The sequence below is a fragment of the Arachis hypogaea genome, chromosome 13, assembly GCF_003086295.3.
Source record: "Arachis hypogaea cultivar Tifrunner chromosome 13, arahy.Tifrunner.gnm2.J5K5, whole genome shotgun sequence".
NCBI classification, from domain to species: domain Eukaryota; kingdom Viridiplantae; phylum Streptophyta; class Magnoliopsida; order Fabales; family Fabaceae; genus Arachis; species Arachis hypogaea.
Genome location: NC_092048.1, coordinates 144,371,601 through 144,392,505, shown reverse-complemented (window position 1 = coordinate 144,392,505; position 20,905 = coordinate 144,371,601). Strand labels below are relative to the sequence as shown.

The window sequence follows — 20,905 nt, the reverse complement described above, 5'->3', positions numbered from 1 at the left end:
TTAAAAGAGCATAGAGTAACACTCTCATATAGTTTCAATTCGTTTAAAAGTTATTTTGTTGTATTGTTAGTAATTGTTAAAAAAAATTATATATACATAAAAAATTATCCATCTTTCAAATTAATTACTATATATTTGTATATAAATATATATTTTATTAATTTATTTTTAATATATATTTCATACTAATAATTTATTTAGTTGATATTTTTTACATAAACATAGTGCATATTAATTGTTATACATATATGATTCGAATATGAAGTCATTTTAAATTTGAATACATCCTCTATTTTACATATAAAACTTACATACTTTTTTTTCCATAATATTTTTTTTATGAAAGGATGGGCTTGCGGACTAAAAGAAACCCAAATCAACTAAATATGAACTATTTTTAATTTATAAAACAAGTTTGTAGACGCTATTTTTCAATAAAAATGTACTTACTGCGATATATATAAGATATGAGAAATTTCTTTACAGAATTTTGATGCTGTTATGCGTTGGTATATTGATATATTCTCATGTCGTGTTATACATAATTGTTTCGAGGATAAATAAATGGAATTATTTTTTAGCTTGAACGTGAGATCTAGATTCTGTTTAAAGCAGTATTCAACTTTTATTGGTGTCGAAGTGTCGCCGTCAGAATTTCTCGTGAGTAGGTGAAGATGGTACCTGTAAAGGACTCTGATAATTAAGTTAGCAAAGATTTAAAATAGATTTTTAGCAGATTAGCTTCTAAATATACCTGAAGGTGTCAATATATTTATAGTAGAGTATATAACTATCTTTAGAGTAGTTCCACCTTTGATGGTGAATGACCGTTCCATTTTTTTAGAAAAGTTGTTGAGATCTCCATTCTAGATAAATGGGAGATATATTAAGAGTTAGTTATTTGTTCAGATACATAAAGCTGAGTTGTTTGTCGTTGCACCCGACTTGTATGAGGTAGGGTAAGTGTAGATGAGGCTAACTCTCTTGGATGGACTTTTATTCATTTAGGACCTGGCTATATTTTTAGGTCATGGTAAGAGCAGTACTCCTGCTTGAGTCCGAACTTTACTAGGTTGGATTTGAGCATTTGTAGATTAGACTAATTTCTTGTGGATTAGAACATCAAATCGGACAAACTACCTTTTTTGGGAATAAGTCGGGTACTTGACGTGTTTTGAAATTCAACATGTTTTGAAATTCGAGGCGTTACGTCTTTTTGTAATTCTGTGCACGTTACTCTATAGTTACCTTAGTAATTGTGCGCCATAAATGAAAGGTGTATGAAATTATTCTTTTACCCTTAGTGTCTTATAAATACCAAACCCTTTCTCTTTCTTCTTTTTTCGCTCCTTCTGAAACGTTTTTTGTTCATCCCTCTCCCTTTCTTCAGACTTTTCATTTTCTTCATTACAACTTTTCAAAGCTTATCCATTCTGAATCCTTACTTCGTATGAAACGTTCGTGTGTTTGCTGTTTTCTCAAGATTGGTTCTATTAACCTTTGAGCTTTCTTTGCTGTATTCTTGTTTTTGAATCATTTTTTATTGTTATTACTGGAAGGATGGCAATGATTATTTGTATGTTTGGGAGTTCTGTGTTTTTCTTTGTATGTCGAAAATCAATTTTGAGAATTTACTTTCTTTGTTTTGAACTTTAATTGTTGTTACCGCTGTGAATCTGAGTGTGGAATTTTTCTCTGTGTTGCCCCCAAATGGTACTATTTTATCTCTTGAAAATGGCGCCATTTCCACGTCTGGTAATGTTGTGTATTTGTTTTGTGTACAAGAGGTTGTAAGAAATATAACGTTTTTTGGGGTTGTTTGAAGATGACCTGACCTCTTGCGGACTTGCCTAATGCTTGTGTTGTTGTACTTGACTTTTTGACTTGTTGTGATGATCTTCTTTTGTTGTATTGTAGGTGTAGCTTTTATGTCTCGTTCAGTAATTCTCAACATATCGTTTAAAGTTTCATTCGACTTAACTTGAGTAGATATATCTGTTCTTTCTGTCATTTTCGATATTGATAATGAGTATGCTGAGACCTTTCGTAGGCATCATAGTTGCTGAACTTTAAAAAAAGGTTTGCTTTTCACGATTTGACAAGTCGGAACGCCATTTCCTATACTTGTATGAATGCTTTTTTACAAAGTTGGGAATTAGCCTTTCTTTTGCCGACTTTGAGTCCAAGGTCCTCAGGCTATGTAAAGTCGCTCCTTCCCAGCTTCACTCAAATTTTGGGGTTTTTTGAAAATTTATCAACTCCTCTGTTGTGAACTCGACGTCCCCCATTTTGTTAAAGTTTTTTTTTTTTTTTACCTTTTTGTACTTACCAAACCTTTAGTTTTAAGACGCAATGGTGGATCTCCTCCCGAGCTGTTCAAGGGAGGAAGGTCTTTGTCATTTTTGATAACTCTTTCCACGACTTTAAAAATTACTTCTTTAAAATTCGATCTGTTGAAGGTGTCCGACTTTTCTTCCTGGATGAGAGGGATGAGCCCCTTTTTAACTTGTATTGGGAGAAAAACATATAGTTATTAAGTACAGCTTGGATGACTTGGATGAGGTTGAGGAAAGTGTAGTCGCCTTATTTCAGGAATGTTGGGGCCGAGCTCCTAATCTAGACACCAAGAAATATTTAGAAAATTCACGCCAAATTCAATCTGAGCTAGGTAGCATTCTTTTCATTATATAGAAACAATTTTATTGATTGTTTTGTTGGCTAATGTGATCCGACTTTGATATCATGCAGAAAAAATGATTGGGAAGTCGGCAGCTATGAAAACTCTTCGTTCTGCTAGGAAGAATGCTATTGCCCGAACTATTCAATTAAAAGAAGCTGGCGAGTCAGCGATCTTCCTTCTCCTTTCAAGTCGGACTCAGGTGCCTCTGTCTCCATTAAGGTTACTCCCGATCCAATTCCTCGTCCTCTCACTCCTCCCTTTAACTATGGTAATCAAACAATTTTTCTTGCACCTCCTTTTTTCGAGCCTAAGTCTAAAAAACGTAAGACTTCTGAATCGAGAAGCGTTTATGAACCGGACTTTAATGGTATAGAATTTTGTGAGAAACACATCCTTCCACATAGCTTTATTAGTATGAATGATGTTTCCGTAAAGAACCATCTTCAAGTACTTGCCTGAGGTTAAATTTGGACGGCTGGGGTATGCTTAGCTTTGCTAAGGGAATTAGAGAAGACTTCCGTTGGCGCCACTAGGTGCACTATGGCCGACCTGCAAGCTGAAGTGGCGTCTTTGAGGTAGTCAAAAAAGGAGTGGAAGGGTGAAAATGAGGCACTTGTTTCTGACCTTACCAAGGCTCGAAAGAGGGTGAAGCAATCTGAAGCCCCTTGTGCCATGGCAGAGGGCTTAAAGAAGAAGGTTGAGGAGAGCTATACTAGAGTATTTGGAGAAAAGCTGAATTTGGTAGATGAGGTAGCCAACTCAAGGGAGAGGTATGTAGATTTGGAGGAGATTATAGCTCAAGGAATGAATGAGTTAGTTGAGAATATGAAAGCCCAGTTTTGAGTTATAGCTTCCGAGGTAGACCTCCTCCTCATTAGCCCTGACATGATCGTGATTGATGGAAAGATTGTCCCCGCGCCTAAAGACGATGAAGGCACTCATATGTTCGACCCAAAGACTTCGGAAGTCCGAGTTGAGGGAGCTTCTCAGAGCTTTCCGACTCGGATAGAAGACGAGCTTATTCCCTCTCAGCCTGAAACTCTCCTGACTTCCTCTGTGTAGCCCGAAGATACCTCCAATATGACTTTCAGTGAGCAGACCAATCCAACTTAATTTCAATTTTCAGAATTTGGATGGCTCAACTTGTGGGTCTTTGTGAACAATTTACTTTGTAATATTTGTAGTTTGGATACTTTATTTCTTCGCTTTGATACTTTGCTCAAAAAACATTTTTCCACTACTCTGATTTGTGGTGGTTTTTTGTACAAATATCTTTTTAACATCTTTTCTTGGATTGTCTTTAGTTGGCATAGTTGTTTCTATAGTGTTTTTGTGACTTAGTAAATATTTCCGTTAAGTCACTTGATAACTATTTGATACTGATTTTGTTAAGTTGTTGAAGATGTCGGTCAAAGTAAGTTGGTCGCGACATTGATCTTTCTTGTAGGGTCGGGATTGTATGCTTCCCTTAGTTAGCTTCGCTCTAACTTTAAGTAGTCGGTTTTAATAAGTTGCTTTTTTAATTCATTTTGGGCTCGCCTTTTTTTAAGTTTTAATGAGGTATGATCACGATATGCTTATATATCTTCTTACATTAATTTAGACCTTGTCACTTTATCTTGCCGACCACCTAGGTCAGGCAATAATTTTTGCGATTTTTCGAGTTAAATTAGTGTGTTTTAGTGAAAAATTAGTAGAAAAATGAAATATCATTAATGAGAAAATGATTTACATAAGTTGCGTTGCTACTAATAGTTTTCTTTATCAGTAATCCTTAGTTCTTGCTATGGTGTCTCGTTAAAACTCCCTATCTAAAACACGGTTGTTTTTTGGCCTGAACGTGATGTCCAAAATCCTTTTGAAGCAGCGTCCGACTTCTATTAGTGCCGAAGTGCTGACATCCAAGTTCCTTGTGAGAAGGTGGAGGTGGTACCTACAAGGGACTTCAATGCTTAAATTAGCAAGGGTTTAAAGCAGGTTTTTAGTAGATTGAGTCCTGAATAAACTTGAGAGTGTCAGTGTATTTATTGTAGAGTAAATAACCACCTTTTAGAGTAGTTTCATCTTTGATAATGGATGACCGTTGTCTTTTTCTAAAAAAATTGTTGAGATCTTCTCTTTAAATAAATGGAAGATATCTTAAGAGTTAGTTATTTGTTCAGAGAAGTAGAGTTGAGCTGCTTGTTGTTGTATCGAACCTCTATAAGATCGAATAAGTGTAAAAAAGACCAACTCTTTTGAGTGGACTTTTATTCATTTAGGATATGACTATATTTTTGGATTAAAATATAAACAATAATAATAAAACAAATTATGCTACATATCACCGACCCCAAACACAACTTCCAATTTTTATTGTACTGTGCTTTTTAAAGAACAAATTCTATCAATATCTTAAAAGATGTTGAGATGGAATAATCTCATTCTTACTAAGGAGTTTTGTAGTTGTGGAGAATCCAATTGCAAAAAAAAAACTCCTTTTTTGTCCGATTATTTAATCTTAAAAATGCTAATTTTAAAAATGAGTGATTATTCTTTTTCGATCTTTATTGTCCAATTTGAGAGTGAATAACTAATGCATTCTATTTGTTGAACAGAATTTTTACCGCCAAATATAACACCCCCCCCCCCAAAAAGTAAAACCAACTTGCCAAATATTATCTCTCTTTTTTTGTGAAAAAGAAAAAATGAAAATAGTAATATTAGCTATGACGAAAAACTGTTAATACTTAACCTTTTTCAATTAGAACATATAATTTATATTCTGATGATTCTTTTGTAATTGACAATCAATCCACCTTCTTTAATTTGTTTAGAATTAATGGATTCAATAATGATTTAAAATTATATATATAATATGCTCTTACACTACCAGAAATACGGGTATTACCAACGGGAAGATACCCACGAATAAAAAATAGTGGCAAATTATATGATCATGATAATCACTTGCAACGTCTTGTATCTCCGTGGCTAAATTTTGTGGATTTTTTCGACGGTTTTATTTGTTCGTGGCTAACTTGAGATGACTTTCCTCATTTACCACAGACCTAATGATCACCGTGATGAATTCAAACGATTTTTACTTCAAAATTTTGTCTTTAATTTGGCATTTTTCTCCATCTCTTTCAAAATATTTTTATGCAATTTATATTTTTTCTCAATTTTTATGCAGGCTTTTCCAATTCTCCAATTGTTAATTTTTTCTCCCTTCTTCCTTTCTAGTGCTACCGTCGAAAAATTATATTCTGCCATATTTCCGAATCTTTTTTTAATTTTTCTTTCTTGATTTAAAAATAATTTTTTTGTGTGGTTGTGTTGTTCATTACTTTATAAAAATCATATTGTAATATAATAAAAAAAGACTAATTCATATACATACAATTTTACTATTTATATTTGTTAGTTCTCACTTTTTTTTTATTCGTATTCTTTCTGGCCAAATACAATTTCAGTGTTCAATTTCACATTATGCATTAATTTAGAGACTTTAGTAATAAAATAAAATGATTCAATTAAAAATGAATGTTAAAATTATAAAAAGAGTATCAAAAGAGTACAAAAAAAAGTACATATTTATCTTTAATAAAATAACTCTAGCTAATTCTAAAAAATAAAAAATATTAACTATAATTGATTAGAATAATAACTAATTTAATTATTCACTATTAATTTAGTGCAATATTAATGAACAAAGTTCTAATTCTTAAAATTCAGAATATTAGTTTTATAACTACATTTTATTATTCTATCTATTTATTAACATTTTATTAATTTAATAAAAAAAAATAAAATAAACTTTATGGAAGTTCATTTTTTAACTATGTACAACATTTTTATTCTTTTTTAATTCAAAGGTATCAAATTTTTAAGTTTTAAGTTTATTTATTTTAATTTTTATTGATGCCATTTTTTTTAAATTCAACGGGTCAAAATTCTAAATTCTAATTTGTATGTAAAATTTTTAAAATATAATTTAAAGTTATAAAATTTACAATTTAATATTTTTATTAAAATTAAATTTTATTCTAAATTAAAAATGATAGTTATTTCACTAAACAAAATTCAAATTAACATTTATAATAAGATAAATGAAATTTTTAGCGGTAATGTTAAACGTAACTAGTAGCCCACTCACCCAGTTTTTACGATAACTTCCTCACACTATTTTTTCTCCAAATTCCCTATTTGTTAGTTCCTGTAATTGATTCAAGTTTGATAACATGCAACCTATCCCTCTCGCTAATAACATTCTCTTCAGTTTCTCCAAATCCGTAATTTCTTAGCTCCTGCAACTAACTTTCAGAGTAAATCCGTTATGCTCAATCCGTTCCTGTTTAAATTCTGAGTACGATCGTATTAGACATTTTGTGGAAGAGAAATGACCATGATTTGCAGCAGTTCGAGTACCGTCAGTTCGAGTCGCCGAAGAAGCAAGCAAAATCGGTAGAATCCGATTCTACGGCAAATCGCGAAGAAGACTTGAAGGAACCCTAGGTTGCTTCATTGCACCTCCTTCACTGTCACTCTCTCTGGAGGTAGTGCTCTGAATCTTGCCTCTCTAAAATACTGGTCGATTTAAATTTTCTCTTCTTGTTGTTGGTGGAGATGAATGCATTGTCTTGGATTTGCATGTTTTATTCATTTATCCTTTTGATGGTATAGAGAATAAATTTTTGGTATAAAGTATAATTTAAATGCATAAATATAATTATCTACTTAGTAGTACGTACTAATGTGATTAATTATATTCCTAATTAACTTTAGTTCTCCTTTATATGCTAAAATTCCTAAAATCAACATTATTTTGGTAATGCTCATAGCCATAGCAAGGTAGCAAATAAGAGTTATTATTTACATTTCTTATCATTTCTTGTGTTTCTTATTTTTGAGTCTAACTTTATACATTTAGTTTTGTATATTCTAAACCACTTCACAAGAAGAAGTTCCACCATTTAGATCACTATGGTAGCATCCATTCTTTAAATATGTAATTTTTTATATACTTAAGAGCCTAATCTTTGTGAATATTTCTTTTTATATGAGTGTTATTTTGTGATCATAATAATGTTAATCAGTGTAGATCAAACTATCTCAAACGAGAGAGATTTTAGTTTGATGTATGAAGAAGAAGGAATTTCCAAGAATGGTAAGAAGCATTCTATACGTTGATCAATAGAAATGAGGTGGCAGTAAAAAAACTTCTTAAAAAATTGTAAGGATACTTTATTTGATTTGCTTCTTTCAACCTTTCTTTCATTATAACACTAGACAGTAGTTGAGACTGTTTTCTTTCAATTATTAAAGCGAAGTTGTTGTGTGATTGAAATTTGAAATTATTTAATAAAGAATAAGAAAAGTGAATTCATAATTGAAGTGGAGGCTATAGGTCATGTTAGACATAAACATCTTATGTGCCTGCTTGGAGGGAGTTAACAGGTATTTATTTTTAGCAAAGTAAATCATTTTAAGTTATTATCTATGCTCTCACAACTCCTGAGTACATAGTATCTATTTCTTTGTATTATCAATAGCATTTTTATTTGTTTTTGTTTCAGTATTTAAGCTACTAATGGATGAATATGTGAACAATGGTAACTTAGAGTAATGGATGCATGTTGCCATGGAACAAGGGACACTTACCTGGAAGATCCGCATGCTCGATATGCTCAATATTTACCTGATAAGTTCAACTTTCTACTCTAAAATATTGATCTTGTTAATTGCTAATACATTTCTATTTTTATTTTTAAATTCTGTCTCTAAATGATTTTGATTGTAATCTGATATCTTACTTACTTACATGAAACAATTGAATTGAAAATTGTTTAGTAGGATATAAGTCTAGCAATATATAATATATTGATTGATGAGGAGTTTAATGATATGTTTTATGTTGTGAAAATAAAAACTCAGTTTTATTGGGTATGCATTTTTACTTTTTTTTACATTAAACTATTATTTTAAATAATGTCTTGGAACATTTTTTTTTCATGAATTAAGAGATAACACAATCTTATTTGAATGTTTTTGTAGGTACTCCAATGAAAACGTTAGAGATCTAATAATGATGCATTCTGATACTTGATTTTGTAATAGTTTAAACTCATTTAGTTCAGGATATTTGCTTTTCAACATTATTACTTAAATTTCATATTTTTATTAATAAGAATTCTACTTATATGGATATGGCTAATTTTTTTTTAATTTTATACGATATAATTTTGTACTAAGTAGCATCTTTATTATATATATATATATATATATATATATATATATATATATATATATTTTTAATTTATCTTTTATGATTAGCCACGGAAAAAACCATGGCTAAATAACCCACTAACATTAGCCACGGGCAAAATTGTGGCAAAAAAACCCAGCCCACCAATATTAGCCACGGACAAAATTGTGGCAAAATTATACTTGTTGATTATATTATTGTCATTTAGCCACGGTTTAGAGCGTGGCTAAAATAGTGAAAACCGTGGCTATTTAAATGTCTCCACGGGTCACAAAACCGTGGCTAACAGGCCAAAAATCGTGGCTAACTGAAAATGCGTCGCCCTTGTTAGCCACGGATACCCATTCGTTGCTAATGCTTGATTGCCACGGTTTTTCTTGATTTTAGCCACGGTTTTTTCCGTGGCTAATCACCGTATTTCTGGTAGTGTTATGCTACTGATGTCATATTCACTTGGACTGATATCACTGTATATGCATGCTACGTACCTCGAGCGCATTATTTGAATGCAACAATACATGCAGATAAAATATAAGCATACAAATTAAATAATAAGGTCAGTTTCTAATATGGTGTATGAGAAATGTTAAAGATCATCATCATAAAATTTATTATTTTTGGTTATTATTTTAATCTAAATTTTTTAATTTAATTTTTTTTAGTTTAATAATTTAATAATATACTTTATTTTTTATTTTTAAATATTAATAATTAATTAATAATTAAAAATAATAAATTATGACTCTCTAGCATTCTTCCTCTAATATATTTATAAGAAAATTAATTAACATTCCCTGTGTGAAAGGATAATGTAGAATCTTTTGTATGTGAGTTTGCATATACAATATGATGGATAGAATTAATGGTACATAAACACGCCTGAAAGAAACGGTTAACTTTTAGTGATGCAACGTGGGGACCCAATTCAATAAGACAATAGATTTGTGGAGCATTAATATGATTATTGGAAGTATGAGTATGTTTGTGCTTCAAAAGGAACAAAGGGTTTTGCCTTTCATGCTGTAAGACTGTACTATAAAAGAAACATTTCATTTGGATTAGAAAATTAAAGCCAAAACTTTGGGGGCATGCCTTAAATTAATATATCTTTAGTCTAATAATTAAATACTACTTTTCAATAATTTTTTAGAGAACCAAGTTTTTCACAAAATTAAGCATCAACTATACTCTAATGATCATTTTGTCAATCTTAAGATGCATTACACTCTCTCCACAACTTAAAAGAGTTTGTAATCTTAAAAACAAATATGTCATATATATAAAAAAAAATCAACTATAAATATAAAATATATATTAATAAAATCGTGGATTTAGTTGCCGATTTTTTTTATACAAATGGCGCTTTTATTTTGAAAAATAGACATCATGGGATTACAAAAATTCCACTAATTAAAGGGCGACATGGAAGAGAATTAAAGACGAGATCAAAATCTATGAATGTCTGTTCTTCGCCATTAAGTTATTGCTTAGCACATATGCATGATCTCATTGGATCTCATTGGCTTAGCAAAGGCTTTTCATATTTATTTAATCAACAATGCTAAGAACCAACTCTATATAAGCCAAGAACCAGTCAACCGGTAAACCAGAGACACCGGTGATTTTAACCGAATGTTGCTACTGATAGGTACACGGATGTTTCTTTTTCTTATAAATTGGATGGTTTTGGATATGATTTCTATGTTTCATGTGTTACGCATTAATAAAACATAATTAATTATATGAAATCAACTAATGAATGATCAAAACATCTGTTCTGTGATTCTCTCCTATTACTAGTATATCTTCTCTCATGTTTTAAACGTGGTCAACAATAATTTAAAAAATAAATTAAATTATAAATTAATAAAACTAATTATAATTAATTATGTTGTTCTATTTTTGGCTGATTATTAGTTGGTTCCAGATACTTTTCCTTATTTAATAAGTTGTTTGTATTTATATAAATGGGACATTATATTGAACGTAACTCAGCAAACTAATTTACATAAACTATTAACATAAAAACATATTTTCTGGATTTACTGTTATTTTTCAATATATAGTGCATTACTATATATACATACTCACATGGATAATTTTGTCAATAAAACATAATTTTTCATGAGTGATTCTATTACTTCACTCACGATAAATATGAAGAAATCACTAATTAAGTTTTAATTCAAAACTTAATTTTTTTTAAAAATAAACATACTTTATAAAAAAAATTATGTACACATTTTATACATTGATATTCTTTGTGTTAATTTTTGTAAACAAAGTATTTCCTTCACTTTTTTGTGGAAAAATGCAGGGGGAAAATTAATGTGCTATTTTTAACTAATAAGATATTAATTAAATTTAATAAGAAAAGTTGAAATTTATTTTTGGAAACAAATAAGCATAAAATTACAACCCACTTGCAAATGGAAAAGGATGAAGATTATTCACAGAATAATTAGTAGTCAAGTTTAGGTCTTGGATAAAAAATTCATCGACTCATCGTGATGATTGAATTCTTTGATGTAGACGATGTGGGCGTGTAGCGTGATATGCTTTGCCTATCATTATTTTGGCAATGGCAGAATCTTTTATTTCATAATTTTGTTAGCCTTGAAACTTATGTTATGGGGTTGAAAAGGTCATACAGCTGAATTAACACAAATATTTAATACAAAAATAATATTTCACAACATAATAAGATAGCATAAAGAAGTAAATATATTAATTAAAGTAATAATAAAAATATAATAATATGAAAATATTCACAACATAATAAGATAGTATAAAGAAGTAAATATATTAATTAAAGTAATAATAAAAATATACCAATATTTTAACGTAAAAATTTTTTAGTAAGAAGTAATAATCACAAGTTACCAAAATTTAAAAAATAATTATACTATAATTAAATATGAAATGTAAGAGAGTCTCAAATAAAGTATAAATTGTGTATATAATTAACTTAAACACTAAAATATCAAAGCTTACATATGAATAATAAGAAAATGAAAAATACCCAATAATAGAGCTACTGTCTGAAACAAATGTCTTCTTCTTTAGAATTCCAATTAAAATCTCCATCGTTTAGAATAAAGAATAAGATGAGATGAAACTGTAGTTCAAATTTCAGGCTGATCCAATGATGAAAGAATGAGAAATTGTCGTTTTAAATCTGATGCTCTACATAAAAATAAAAATTTTGTTTTTCCTCTTCTCTCTCACTTTGATGGCTGCTCTCTCTCACTCTCAATGATCTAAAAAATCTGATTAGGGTTGTGATACAATGGGTGCAAAGAGATACTCCAAAAAATTGAGTTTGGACCTCACAAAGAAAAGAAAAAATTCAACAAATCTCTCCCTTCTCGACTAGGTGGAGGGTCTCGTCATCACGGCAATCAAACAACATATTTCAAACTTATCTCTTGACAATGCTTTTGTCATCATATCAGCACCATTATCATCAGTGTGAATTTTTTCAAGTTCCAACAACTTGAAATTTAACACATCTCGTATCTAATGATACTTAACATCGATATGTTTAAATCTTGCATGAAAAGTAAAATTCTTAGCGAAATGAATAGTACTTTGACTATCACACAACAACACATAATGGTCTTGCTTGAAACCAAGCTCTTTAAGAAACTTTTTCATCCACAACAACTCTTTACATGCTTCAATTGCTGCAATAAATTATGCCTTTGTAGTAGAAAGTGCAACCCATTTTTGTAGCCTTGATTGCCATGAAATAGCTTTCCCTGCAAATTTGACCAAATAATCTGAAGTAGATTTTTGAGAATCAACATCTCCTGCCATGTCTGCATTAGTAAAACCAACTAGTAAAGGTTTCTCACACCAAAATTCAAACTCAAGTTAGTTGTACTTTTGAGATATCTCATAATCCATTTAACATCATTCTAGTGTTCTTTACCTGAATTAGACAGGAAACGACTCACAGTACCAACCGCATGAGTAATGTCTGGTCTAGTGCACACCATATCATACATCAAGCTTCCAACAGCTGAAGCATAAAAAATTTAATCCATTGCTTGTTTCTCTTCATCCGTGGTTGGATACTGTTTGGTACTCAACTTAAAATGAGGATCAAAAGAACTAACAACACATTTGGAATTATTCATACCAATCTTTGAAACACCTTCTTTATGTACTTTTTCTGTGACAAATAAAGCTTCTTAGAATCTATATAACAAGTAATAGTCATACCCAAAATCTGTTTGGCAGGACCCAAGTTCTTCATAACAAAGAACTTGCTCAACTATTTCTTCAACTCATGAATTCTCAAAGCATTCTTACCAATAATTAAAATATCATCCACATAAAGCAAAAAAATGATAAAATCACCATCAGATAATTTTCGCACAAATACACAATGGTTTGAAGTTGTCTTACGATAACCATACTCCTCTATAACAGATTCAAATTTCTTATACCATTGTCTTGAAGCTTGCTTCAATCTATAAATACGATCTTCTTAAATTTGCACGCAAATCCTTCTTTTTCTTTAGCAATGAAGTCCTCCGATAACTCTATGTAGATTTTTTGTCCAAATTATCATGAAAAAAAATTGTATTTACATCCATTTACTCAATCTCCAAATCAAGAGAAACTGCTAATACAAGTACAACGTACGAATGAATGACATCTTCATAATAGGAAAAAAAATCTCCTCATAATCAACATCTTTTTTCTAACTAAATCCTTTAATAACCAATCTAGCTTTATACCAAGACTTAGAATTGTGTTCTTCTTTATTGATTATGAATACCATTTGTTCTTTAAAACTCTCACACCCTTAGGTAGCTTCACCAACTCATAGGTATCATTCTCAAGTAAGGACTTCATTTCTTCTTGCATAGTTTTAAGCATGCTTACATCTTCAACAGCCTCTCCGAAACATTCAGGTTCTCCCCCATCAGTCAACAAAACAAACTCACGTGAAAAATGTATTAATGAGGACTTTCTTTCTCTTGTGGACCTTCTGAGTACATTTGCAGAAATTTTTTAAGTTGACTGTTCATCATGATCATCATCACCAACTTCAACAAGCATCAGATCAACTGTTCTATCTTTACATGCACCTGTATCATGCTTATTATGTTGAACTTCAACTCTACCGTCTTTCACTATAGGCATAGAGGGAGTAATATCCAAGTCAGAAAAATCATTATTAGGCTAAACCATTGGCTTCTCTTTATTATCCATATCCTTCAATGTTTAGTTTTCAGCAAAGACAATATCTCTACTTTGAATCATCTTCTCATTAACAGAATCATAAAATCTGTAACCAAACTCATCCATGTCATAGCCAATAAAAATACATTGCCTAGTCTTTACATTAAACTTGGATCTCTCATCTTTTGGAATATGAACAAAGGCTTTGCATCCAAAGACTCTTAAATGATCATAAAAAACATCTTTACCTGACTATATCTTTTTTGGCACTTCAAATTACAAAAAATATATGATGTCTGCTCAAAACTTCACTCTAAAAAGATTTTGCTAATCCAGACTGTGACAAAAAAATATTAGAAAAATAATATATAAAGTTACTTTCACAGATAAAATTATATATATATATATATATAATATCTATAATTATATATTTATTACATCGAAAATGGTACAATTATTCTAATAGTAATTAACGAATATTAAATAATATAATTTTAGACTGTTTAAATTAATTTTTTATTATCTTTTAAATATTATTATTCAAAGATAAGGATTTAAATAATTCAGTGCTTTTAGCAGTCACGTACAAACGCATGAAGACAACTAAATATAATGAGAACCAGTAACATACAGTTGATTTGGTTTTCATAAATTAAAGCTTATATTAACAAGCTAAGCGTATATCGAATTATATGTATGTTCATTATTCAATCAAGCTTAGGCTAGTGGTGGTGGGACATATATCTCAAACAAAAAACTAAGTACTAGATAGTAGATATTGCTTTTTTCGTTCTTTTTTCTCCCTTCATCAGCTCATTATCTATCCACAAAAAACTATTCTCTTTTATACATGTATGCGTGGAAAAGATTTTGATTCCATCACCTTATATTCTTAGATGTTTATCCCAATATATGACGTGTTTGATGCAATTAATCCACAATATGTCATGCATGCCTATATATATTCATGTGAAATTGAGAATATATATATATATATATATATATATATATATATATATATATATATATATGAAATTAAGTAGAATTAACAGTCAAGTTTAAGGTTTCAATTAGTTTTATTTAATTTTCAAATTTTACAGACATAACTTACATTCATCTTTGAATAATTTCTGGCACACAAATATTAATAGAATAAACCTGTAAAATACAGTTTTTACATATAATATATAATTAATGATATCTTGTGCATGTGGACAGTTACGTCTATTGCTTTCCGTTGTGTACTTTGATAAACGCCTTGCGATCTCGCAACTTGTACTAATCTTTGTACTTTTGTTGTGTGAGTAATTAACGAGAAAAAAATCGAGAGGAGAAAGATCATATATTATTGGAGAAGAAACTAGAGAACAACTTCATTGCATACAGTAATTTACATTTTACAAGTTTAAAGGGACACGTAATCTCTTCTCTTAATCCGTACATTAATTTCTGCCAAACTCGCATATTTATTCAAAGGTGAAAATTCAGGTGTAGTAAATCTTGCGTAAAGTTAATAGTTGAGAGTTGTTAGATGAAAATTTAGTCAAATCAATCAAATCATCTAACGACTCTCAGCGATCAACTTCAGGTGAAGTCGACTGCACCTGAGTTTTCACCTTATTCAAATACTAAAGACTAACTTATATTAGCTAGCTAGGTCGGGGTTCTATCTGTATCTAATAATCTAATAATAGCTAGGTGAAAATAGAGGATAAAACTTAGAGATGAGTTTCATAACGATATAGAAATATTTTTAAGAGAGATAAATATGGAATAACTTGACAAGCTATAATAGATTCCAATTTGTGCACATTTGGGCTTAAGGGCTTACGTAGTTATGTCTAGGAACTAGTCGGCAACGCAAAGGTGTCTTCATCTCGAGAGAAAGCCTGAGATTTTCGGAAAGATCCACGGGTTGTGCCGTGGGAAGCCAGACGAAATGGTGGAGAAGCCGTGCAAGCCAGATATGGACAGTGGCTAAGCCCAACGCTCTCCCCGGGCACACCCTACGCCCTGCACCAAACGGCGCTAGCCTCAAGTCTGAGCCCATAATGGATATATCTTCCTTCAAGAATCGTTCGGGCTTGAAAGCCCAAGGCTCTTCCCATATAGAAGAGTCATGCGATATAGCCCACATGTTAACCATTGCAGTTGTGCCAGCTGGCACAAAGACTTTGTCCACGTGGACATCGTGAACAGCTAGGCGGGCCCATGATAGCAATGGGCCCGGCGGGTGCAAGCGGAGTACCTCTTTGACTATGGCCTGAAGGTAAGGGAGGTTGGGAATGTGGGAATCTTGCACGTGACCATTTTGGCCAACACACGTGTCAATCTCTTGGCGGGCTTTCATTTGTATGTCCTGGTGAAGTACCATCCTTGCCATGATCCATTCCAGTAATATGGCCACTGTGTCTGTTCCTCTAAATATCATTTCCTGCACCAAATTCAAAATTTTAAATAAATAATGTCAATCAATCATTGTTGATTATATTCAAATTAAGTAGAAATTTAGATACAATCAATTTCACATGAAGTTATAATTAAGATTTGTTAAATGATGTTACTAAATTTCTATTTAGTGAAAACTATCAACTACACGTGAAGTCGATTGCTCGTGAGTTTTCACTGTTAATAAAACTTACCCAAAGAATAGCGACCATATCCGAATCAGCTAAGCTTTCTTCCTTATTAGGCAGTGAAAGTAAAGTGCTAAGAAAATCGTGATTGTTTCGAAGCAACGATTGGGGACACTTTTTTCTTTGATCCACAATGTTACCAACCACACTTTTAACCTGACTGGCCAATCTGTGACACCTTCTCTTCACACCATAAAAGTCAACAAACTTCAACAATGGAAAATAATCTTCCAAGTTAAACATATGGATTAATTCATACCCTTCTTTCACCATATCTCCCAACTCCTCACTAATCAACGAAGAAGAAGAACCAAACACACTCTCCAGAATGTTGCTCAGAGAGCCTTCCTGAAACACACTACGAACTTCCACAAACCCTTTCTCCTCCATCATCCCCATTGCTTTCACCGCCATCTCAGAAGCCAGGCGATGCCGCAGATTCTCCAAGCTCTGAATATTTTTAGGAGAGAACATGTGGAAAGCGGCGATTCTTCTCAGGTGGCGCCAGTAGGTTCCGGAAGGGGCGAAACCAATGGCGCGCTCGAACATTAGGGTTTTTGCAGAAGTTTTGATTGGTCGATCGGAGAATGAAGAACCGAAGAGAATCTCCCTTGCGGTTTCAGGGTGACTGCTTATGATAACCGGTGTGGAGCCAAGACTGAACGCCATGAGCCTCTTCGCCTTCAAGTTTGTAGCCATGGAAGCGAGTTTTGCGTGTGCCAGGGAACCCATTTGAGGTAGAGAACCCAACAAGGGCCAACCCATGGGACCAGAGAGGTCTCTGTGGTTCCTCCATGCAAAACCTCCGGGGACAAGCCAGTAGTTAAGAGAAAGAGCGAAGAGCAAGAGAGTGAAGAGTAAGAAAGAGAAAGAAGAGAGTGAGCTTTGGAATAAGAATAACGAAGCGAGTGTTATGAGAAGAAGTGTTGTTGGCTTGGACTTAAGCATAATGAGATTAAAATAATTAAAACTTGGGTTAATTATGGATTAGAAGAGGTAGCTAGAAAGAGTGAATAATAATGATTAATGTGAGAGATGGACGTGTGTCATGGGGCTACAGCATGTATATATAGTGTGGCCTTTGAGTAGAGGTTAAGGATGTGTGGTTAAGGAGCTTAACCATAGTTAAGTTGGCAACCACTTTGCGCTTATATTATGAGTTATGACGTGTACAATATTCTCTCATGTCTAATTAACAACAACTTCCCCCACACTTTATGTCAGAATCACACCACACCCACATACATCTACCCTTCTTTTTATCCTGAAAAATTATTACCATATTTTCTTTGAAGAGTTAATTAAGAGGTTATTATGGTAATGATACCCCGTAACCATGCTATAAAAAGAGGAAGGAATTTATAATGTTCACGACTCAATTATTGAAATTATATACTATAGATGGGAAGCTACAAGAAGCTTAGGATGTATAGGGTGTGGTAGCTCTGCTGGTTGCTTTAGAGGCAGAATCAAGAAAGATGATCTATTGACTCAGTAACTAAGATTTGCTGAGTCCCCCGACACAGTCGTATAAAGTTTCCACTTCCCGGTGTTACCACTAAAGTTATCAAAGTCAATGGTCAACCATCTCTATATATAACACGCTCAATGTGTGCAATTCTATACACGAGTCTAAACACACAATCCGATTCCTGTTCCACCTGATATTTTTATTTTATAATTTGGTCTCTTTAGAAACTAAAATATTTTAAATTAATTATTATTTTATACTTTTAAGTTTTAATACAAGACAACAAAATTTATACCATTTTTTATTATTTTACTATATTCGGTTTTATTGTCCTTTTTAATTTTTGATATTGGATTGATAATAATATTTTTTAAAAATTATAGAGTGTTGAGATATTAATCTCAAATATGGTACTGTTTAATTTAGAATAAAAAAATCAAATTTTTTTATTTTTAAAAAGTACAGAAATTAGATCATTTAATTTTTTAATGTTAAAAAATTAGATTTTTTAATTTTTGAAATTAGACTGTCTAATTTATGTGTCAAAAAAATTAAAAAATTTAAAGTACAAAAATAAACTTTTTAATTTATGTACTTTCTGTAATTTAAAAAATTCCAAAAATTATAATATTTTAGTATATCATTCATCTCATTTTTATAGACAAAAAAATTGACCCACCTTTTCAAGTGACTATATCTATTATTTTAGTTTCTCAGAAATAAACTTCAAATTCTTTTATCAATTTTTTTTAATTATAGTACATAATCTTGAAAGCCTAATAATAATGTTGTGCAATAATAATGAAGATAGTAATAACTATTTGCAACCCGTGACGCCCTAGCTACTACCACAAGTTAAAGTCTTAAACAGAGTGAATTAAGAGCCACATGTTATTTTGTTTTCACATTGTTGGAACGTTATTCCTTTTGTTTGCAATTTTTTAAAGACATGATGAAATTGAGAGATTTTTATCACCATTTAGTAAGGATTGAACTCAACCATTAATGTCCACATATATGGTATTTCAAGAAAATGCTACGACTTTATCTTTTGTTTTTTTCTTCTTTTTTTTTTTTTAACTTCTATGCATACACTTTGATATTCTCTTTTGGTCTCCTTTATTTTTATATCTTTAGTTTATAAAAAGGACAGTCCTATGCAATAATAAGGCAGGAGCCATATTTATCAACGCCATGTGTTACTGAAAATCTTACGGAATGATATTTTCACAGTTAAGTTGCGCAATAATGGAGAATGGAAGCACGCACTTCCAAAAACTAAAGGGCATGCATCACACTTGGTATGAACAAGATTGTACATGTGTTTCACTGTGTGCTGTAAACCTCCACAAGCTTTACCCGTCACAATCATGCCACTTCCCCATCCCTTCTACTAAGTTACCTAAATATTATTACTTACTTTTTTATTTTTCTGATTGCTACCTAATAATATACTTTTAAAAATGAGTAAAAGGGAAAAATATATACGAAAATTTTTTGGATGGATAAATGTTCACTCTAATCATTCAAAATACTCAATGTACACATAAAAAATTAGTAATGATGAACAGAAGTGATACGTTGTTAGGAGGACTCCACTTCCATTAAATTTACTGTCTACTTAGTTATGTAGCATGGCAAAGTGGTCTCTTTAGTAAGACTTAGATAGAAATTAGCTAATTTAAATAAAAAAAATAACAGTCTCAAAAAATATTGGGTGTCCTATTTTTGAAACAAGCTCACCAATATCAACATTTCCTCACCAATATACAAACCAATTATCAATGTCCTTATGTTACTAATATGTAAATTCATCCTAACAATTAATTTTAATATCAATTTTGTTAATGTTACGAGTGTAAAGAATGTTGAAGTTAATCCTATATCAAAAAAAGAAAGAAAGAGTGAGGAATTTATAAGATGAGAGACCCATTAACTTACTATCTTAAGGTTTTGAGTTGGATATGGTGTCTTTTCATCTTATGTTCTCTCGCTTGATTCCTCCCTGAAGTCTCCCCAGTGATTGAGCTCTACACGGTTGGCATAACAACAAGTGGTATCAGAGCCGATGGTTATCCCGGCAAAGGTCTCCACGGTTGGCACAACAACAAGTGGTATCAGAGCCGATGGTTATCCCGACAAGAGCTCTCCACGGTTGGCACAACAACAAGTGGTATCAGAGCCGATGGTTATCCCGACAAAGGTGATTCGAGCAGCGTGTCCCGTTGTGTTTGTGGTGTTTTGCGACAGTGTGATTGTTAATGTTACAAGTGTGAAGAGTGTTGAAGTTAGTTTCACATCAAAAAAAGCAAAGAAGAGTGAGGAGTTTACCCATTAACTTACTATTTTAAGGTTTTAAATTGGATGTGGTGTTTTCTCATCTTATGTTCTCTCGCTTGATTCCTCTCGAAAGTCTCCCCTGTTGTCGAAAGCTCTCCACAGTTGGCCTAATAACTTTTGCATTAGAATCATCTATATTTTTTTTTTACTAATATTTATATTATCTTCTGTGATTATAACTGATGTAATAAGTCTCATAAAAAATGGCATTCTCTTTATATTCATTTTTAAATTCATCAACTCAAATAAAATAATTACATCTCATATCTAATTTCTGTTCCACACAAATATGAAAGAGAAAAAAATGAATTAATATAAACTAAAATTTTTTACAG

General features: G+C 31.6%; 1 protein-coding gene across 1 annotated transcript; it reads right to left on the bottom strand.

Moving 5' to 3' along the window:
• Positions 1-15,468: 15,468 nt before the first annotated feature.
• LOC112792591 (cytochrome P450 78A5) lies at positions 15,469-17,800 on the bottom strand. The gene is made up of 2 exons (XM_025835886.3): positions 16,766-17,800; positions 15,469-16,557 (listed from the first exon to the last, which is right to left on the bottom strand). Exons 1-2 carry the CDS (start codon positions 17,705-17,707, stop codon positions 15,943-15,945), a joined length of 1,557 nt encoding a protein of 518 aa, XP_025691671.1. The 5' UTR covers positions 17,708-17,800; the 3' UTR covers positions 15,469-15,942.
• Positions 17,801-20,905: the final 3,105 nt, after the last annotated feature.